This window comes from Vigna radiata, chromosome 4 (genome assembly GCF_000741045.1).
Source record: "Vigna radiata var. radiata cultivar VC1973A chromosome 4, Vradiata_ver6, whole genome shotgun sequence".
NCBI lineage: Eukaryota > Viridiplantae > Streptophyta > Magnoliopsida > Fabales > Fabaceae > Vigna > Vigna radiata.
In genome coordinates this window covers 13,238,472-13,245,690 of record NC_028354.1, presented here as the reverse complement: position 1 = coordinate 13,245,690, position 7,219 = coordinate 13,238,472, and the positions used below count along the sequence as shown (strand labels likewise).

Sequence of the window (7,219 nt, the reverse complement as noted above, 5' to 3'; positions counted from 1 at the left end):
ATTGGATTCTGCACATCCTGTTGAACTGAAGGAGCCACTAGTGAACAAGTGGGGGACCACTGGTGAATAACATTGTCTTTTGACCCAAGTCCAGTTCTTTTAGATGTAATTTTCTGTTCTTTAGTGAGGAATGGCTGCATATTAATGTTTTGGGTCCCCCAAGATGGAGGTGGGGACCATCCATTGAGAGATTATAGTGTTAAGTGAAGTTTTGCCATGTTTGGTGCAAAGAACTGCATTGTAATCGATTACAAGGGGTTGTAAACGATTACGCGTGTCTGAATTGGATTCTGCACATCCTGTTGAACTGAAGGAGCCACCAGTGAACACGTGGGGGACCACTGATGAATAACAGTGTGTTTTGACCCAAGTCCAATTCTTTTAGTTGTAATTTTATGTTCTTTAGTGAGGAATGACTGCATCTTAATGTTTTGGGTCCCCTAAGTTGGAGGTGGGGACCTCCTATTGAGAGATTATTGTGTTAAGTGAAGTTCTGTCATGTCTAGTACAAAAAATTGCATTGTAATCGTTTACAAGGGGTTGTAATCGATTACGCGTGTTTGATTTGGATTTTGCACATCCTGTTGAACAGAAGGAGCCACCAGTGAAAACGTGGAGGACCACTAGTGAATAACAGTCTGTTTTGAATGTTGTATGTGATTATCTAGTATTTTACTGTCCATTAGGTACGACTTTATTTCACTACTTAAGATTTTGTCAAATATAATACAGGAAATATTGGTTGTTCAATGTCATGGACCACTGTACGTTGACGTTGTTCATTGGTTGTGTCCCTTTTGGAACCCACACTCCCTCTTCATTCTCCACATAACCAAAGGAGGACACAAACTCATATCTTATTCTTTGTTCATTGTCATGGACCACTGTATGTTGACGCCATTGCAACTGCACATATTTCATACAAATAAATCAATGGCGGTGGATTAGGGTTCACAAAGCACAAAAACAATAAAGACAACAAAAATAGACTAGTGTTCGAGAAGTGAGACAATGAGAAAGAGAGCGACAACGCGAAAGACACTCAAACCCAAAACGAAACAAAGGCACAACACTAAACAAAAAGAAAAGAACTTAAGTGAAAACGCGAAAGACACCCAAACCCAAAACAAAAGAGAGCAACAACGCCAAACAAACCCAAAACGAGAAAGAGAGCTGAAGCGCGTTAGGGAGCAATGTGAGAGATGAAGCGAATGGAGAGAGGAGGAGGCCAATGGAGAGAGGAGGCGACAGACCCAAGCCAAATTGAACGAAAGATAAAAATGAAACCGCGAAAATTAAATTTCATACATTTCGTTTTCCAAAATTACCCTCCGGATCATAAAAGTTGAGTTTCTTTACCCAAACAACCAATCGAATGATGCCATGTGGCGTGTGTTAAAAGTGTGTTAAATGAAAGGTGTCAACGAAACATTTTCCTAATTATTAATACGTGTGATGATATATTGCTTTAAATCAAGTGTTGTGAATACACATGCATACAATATATGTGATGATTTATTGCTTTAACTCAAGTAAATTTTAAATACACATACATACATATATCTATATCTGTGTATGAGTTCAGTGTGTACTAAGTGTTGGAACTTTTATAAAAAAAAAAATCATTTTTAATTTTACTAATGGTGTAAGTTGCATAAACTAAAATTAAAACATTATATGATGAGAAGCTGAAAACAATTTATTGTATATGGTCAAGGTGCTATAAGTTTCAGATATTAGTTATATACCTTAAAACTTACTTTTAACTCATGGAACTCAAGTATGTTTGAAGGTGTTAATCTTGGTTAAGACTTGTTTCATAATTGTCTTTTGAAAAGTATTATAGTAGATATTTTTTATAAAATATCCTTGATATGTAATTTGAATTCATTTATGTGAATGCAATACGTGTCTAATAATATGATGATGAACCAAGTGGAATTTTATGGATTGTTCTTGTTTAAATAAATTATTTTATATCTGTAGTGTTACGATAATTTCTTTCGGTGACTTACTCTCGAATTTGGATACGTTACTATATACTATGAATGCATTAGATATATAAAAAAACAAAATTGCAAATTCTAAAACTGCATCTGGAAGATATTAGAGACTTATCAAACCTTAAATAAATTTCTTTAATTTACTTTATATATGTCATCTATTTTTGAATAATATATATTGAGATCGATATCAAAAAGTTCATATTATATTTATGAAAGACATATATAGTTGAAATGAAAGACATTAATTAGTTCCATTTATAACATTTGCTAATGGCTGCATCGGTGGATTCGTCCCTGCATGGTCCATTTTTCTTAATAAACCAATGGCAGTCTGTACATACATCGAAATCTCTAATCTGAGTGTATGCATCAAAATAGAAGAGAGGACCATTTCCCCATTGAAACGAACAAAAGAACAGTGTTTTCCAAAATATGTGAGTCCCAAACCTCCAATGGAAGCTTTCATTAAAACGAAGAACATGCATTCCAATATCATCGTCTTTTGATTTGCAGTCAACGTTTAGGTTTTCTTTTCCCTCCAGATCGTTAGTCACCGTCACAGCAACTTTTCCTGCCCATGCCAACGAAACCATCGACAGCAAGACAACGCTTTTCGCAAACACAGACATGCCAACTTTTCACACTCTTCTTCTTTCATTGAATCTCTTATATACATATAGATGAAAAGCTGACAGAATGTTCAAGGACTAAAATGTCTTTCCATTTTCTATTCCAATCAAGTTAAACGCATTAAAACGTTTAAAATCAACTCATACTATATTACAGTATATCATATTATATCATATAATATGCGTTTAAAATAAGTATTTGAATTATATTATACAAAATTGACTGAATATAATAAGTATAATATATTATATTGTTTGATATTATATTACTATATAATATTATATTATATTATATTATATAAGACGTGTTTAAAATAAATCTATTATATTATAGGTTTAATTATTTTAATAGACAGCAAGGATTCAATTGACACCAAGGATGCAATTCAATTAATTTTACATTAATATGGACCTAATTCAATAGTTAGGGACCTTGAAAATGATAGAATAGAATGATCTATTTGAGACGTTTCTCAAATAGAATGATTTATTTGAAACGAAATAGAATGATTTATTTGAAACGTTTTTGCATATAAATTTTTAGGAGTGATGATGGTTTAAATATAGTGAAACTCAATTATTTTAATATGAAAATGTATTAATGTAAATAGTTTTGTTATAAACGAGTTTTATTATTTTAAAACTAACAATCTTTCTAGAAACTATTTTTCTAGAGTTTTTTGACTTTTCTTGAAGGGTTCTTTTTCTCTACTCGTTTGATTAAAGACTGAGACTGTAGGATTGATCCTTATGGTAAACTTTTCAATTTGGATTGATCAGTTTCTTCTTTCATAAAAGTTGAGTTTGAACCTTTTTTCTTGGTTTTTTTTTGTTAACTGTTGCATGTGAGTCTTCTTTCACTTGTATGTGTCTTTTTAGTCATTTATATGAGTCTATGCTGATCAGGTATCATAATGGTATGTCTTGATCATTCTTGTGATGTTTTTATGTGTAGATAAAACATTTGTAAACTGGGAGAAGTTTCGTTGGTAAGGATCTTAGGAACTGTTGGTCAGGTAAGGAAAACTAATTGCACTGTTTTTAAGTTATAAATACTTTGTAATATTTATTTTTATGATTGTATAATAATTTGATTGAATGATTGGTCTATGTAATGAGAGTGATATGTTGAAATTTGAAAATGATATATGATTTGTGTTTCAAATGAAATTGTTGAGTTAATAGAGATTTTATAATATGAAATTTGCATGTTTTAGCATCTTTGATTTGAATGTTTGATTCTTGAACTCATGCATTAAGAAAGGAGTACTAGTTTGAGCAATTGAACAATTATAGGTTACCTCAAAAGCACAAAATACAAGTGTTGATATGTCGTATTACACTAAGTGGTGCTAGGTTGATGCTAAGCAACCAATTTTGAGAATGGGATAACGTTGAGCGATACAAAGCTGACGTTGTGCACCCAGTTCTGCAAATGGCTTAGTGTTGAGTGGTGTCAGAGTGCCACTGAGTGCCATCCTTGTACTATAGGTCTGTAGCATTTTAACTTCAAGGCGCTGAGCACCAAAAAGTGTCATTAAGCACCACTTTTTACGAGAGGAATGACGTTGAGCCCCACCTTTTGTGAGATATATGGGCTGGGTGCCACCTTTGAGCACTAATGTGTATGTATGGATTTGTTTGTCAGTTTTGACTGTTTGTGATAGACTTAAGATCGACTTTATGCATGTTTATGAGTATTATGATTATTTGTTGAGATGAGGATATTTTGTGGATATATATTGTATTGTGTTAAGAGAATTTCAAGGAGAAATTTTGTGTAGTGGTGATATTTTGTGGGTGGTCAGAAAGGAAATATCCTAAACTCTAATAACTATTCACACTCGAGTAGAGTAAAATGAGTTATGTGGTGAGAGTCGTAAGAGGTCTAGTCTATGGACATTGTTTGGTTCTAGGCACGAAAGGAACTAGCTTTGTACGTGGTAGGGTGATAACCCTTTTATGACTCTACAAAACATATATACCACTACAAGTGATTCTAATAACTATTCACACTCGAGTAGAGTAGAACGAGTTATGTGGTGAGAGTCGTAGGAGGTCTAGTTTATGGACATTGTTTGGTTCTAGGCACAAAAGGAACTAACTTTGTATGTGGTAGGGTGATAACCCTTTAGCAGAACATATATACCACTACAAGTGCATGCTTATGTTAAAGTCTATATCAAAAGCATATATCCAAACAATTGAGTCTAGTGTCAATTGTTCATGTTTGTTTATAGGAGTGATTGTATTTTATCAATGTTTATTTTATAAATGATAGGATTTATTTGTCTTCCAATAAATCTTTAACTCATTTGCTTACCCTGTTTCTTGTGTGTTCATTTATTATTATTTTTTGCAATAATCACCTCATATAAATGAGAAGATGAAAAATAAATATTAAAGCATTTTGAAGAGAGTAAATCTTTTTATAGGTTTAATAGTTATTTTAAATATATTTTATTATTATAGTTATCTAGTAGTAACACTATATATTTATATGTTTGTTGAGAAAATCCATTTTATTTTATTAATTTTATAACTTCTTATTTTATAGTTTTGATACATTTATAACTTTATATTTTCTTTAAGAATTTGAGTTTTATTTCTTTTGTCTTATCTACATATTTCAATAAAAAAAATGTTTTATAAGATTATATCTTACGATCGAATAATGTATTAAGATCAGTCCTATTTAAAGAATATTGATATGAAATTTTATTTTATTTTTTAAAATTTATTGCACTATATTTTTTTTAAATCCTCATTATTTTTACTTCAACGTAAGAATTCTAAAAGTTTATACTTTTAATAATTTTTCATTTAATAACTTATAGAAGGCCGTGCTTTTAGGATAAAAAAAATACTTTACTTTTATGATTTTGAATTTTGTATAACATTCGAAGTATTAAATTTAATGTTATTTTGAATGGGGAAATGTTAAAATTAAATTATGACACTGGACTCGACTTCTTGAGGGCTTTGATAAAAAAATGTTTCATAAACATAAATTTTGACAATTATGATCTTTAAAAACATTAGTGACTAATATTACAATATCACATAAATGATTTAACAAACATAGCTGAATTATCATTAATTCTTTTTATTTATTCTTATTTGATTCATTTTCATCTTATTGTTAATAAAACATTTAATTAAAATTTTCAATTTAAAACATATGTGATATTTTTTCAATTATTATTAAAATCGTTTCTAATTAAGTATTTAAAATTTGAATTGATATACAATACAACTGATGATTAATGACATTATAAGAAAATGTTAAAAAGTTCAAATTGTTATATTTTAAAAAATCAATAAATATATGTTTGAAATGGTCACAAAATTACGAAATTTAATTGGGAAATTTATCAACAAAAAATAAATTAAACTAAAAAGTAATTAAGCTTTCAAAGATGAAAAAATATAAGGAAGAAGGAAAACAAGTGATTGAGAAGAAGACGCAATTAAAACCAGTAGTGACATGAATAAAGCTTCTGAACTGAAATTTCAAAGACATGAACAATGATATCAGTGTTTTATTGAGATGAATGAATAGGGGAATATCTGGGAACAGAAAACTTGATATTGTGAACCCTAAATTGTAGAACTGATATATAACAGAAATTATGAATCCCAATTTGAGCAAATCGTAGGCTTATTAGGACGGTCATAGACCCTACATGGTCCAGTTTCTTTGATATACCAATGACACTCTTCACAATCAAAATCCCTAGAAGGATTATACATGTTAAAGATGTGAGATGCACCTTTCCATTCAAAGGAACACTTGAAAAATGGCCCTCCTGATGGAGACGAATCAGCATTGTTAATCCATTGATGGTATTGACCAGGATGCAGAAGGTAGCTTTTGTTCTCAATATTCGGACATGCAACGGTTAAGTCCAAACTTCCATTGTCCAAACGATTTGTGGCTTGAATAACCACAAGATCCGCCGAAACCATACAATTGTTTGCAGATGACAGTACAAGGATCAGCACCCATAGGAATGAAACACTTTTACCAAAGATAGCCATTGTTGCACCTTTTCTCAGTCTTTGATGATGAACTTTCATGTATTCAACAGAAATCAGGTTGATCAGAAATATATAATGGGAAAAATGGAACAGATTTTGCAAGAAAAATTAATTACAAAAAAAAAAAAATGGAGTGCATTCAATGTTACTTCGGAAAACAGCTCAGTCAACCATTAGAATTATAACGACATAAATATTTCTGCTTAGAACTAAAAAAGTTGTCATTAAATATAATTAATTTTGATTTTAATGTAGATTCAACATATTTTAATTTAACTTAATTAGTCCTCATTTATTTTTAAATAGATATTTTTTATGCTTAAAAAAATATTAAGAAAAGAATGTGTGTACCTTATGGATAAGATGGATAAGGAGGATGTTGGAGTACTAATTAATGAAAGATGAGAAAAAGATATGTGTGTCTCTTTTTCATATGATAGTTTGCATATTTATATACACGTGTTATAATATTAGTAGAAATGAACAATATAAAGAAGGAATTGATCTTAATATTGAAAAAAAATCAAGATATCTTTGATATTA

The 7,219-nt window shown here is 30.4% G+C and overlaps 1 protein-coding gene across 1 annotated transcript; it reads right to left on the bottom strand.

Moving 5' to 3' along the window:
• Positions 1 to 6,265: 6,265 nt before the first annotated feature.
• LOC106758384 (S-protein homolog 3-like) lies at positions 6,266 to 6,676 on the bottom strand. Its single transcript, XM_014641313.1, has one exon. It carries the CDS (start codon positions 6,674 to 6,676, stop codon positions 6,266 to 6,268), a length of 411 nt encoding a protein of 136 aa, XP_014496799.1.
• Positions 6,677 to 7,219: the final 543 nt, after the last annotated feature.

What these genes read in the sequence shown, in the direction of transcription:
- LOC106758384 (XM_014641313.1), bottom strand. Translation starts at nt 6,676, where the DNA reads ATGGCTATCTTTGGTAAAAGTGTTTCATTCCTATGGGTGCTGATCCTT.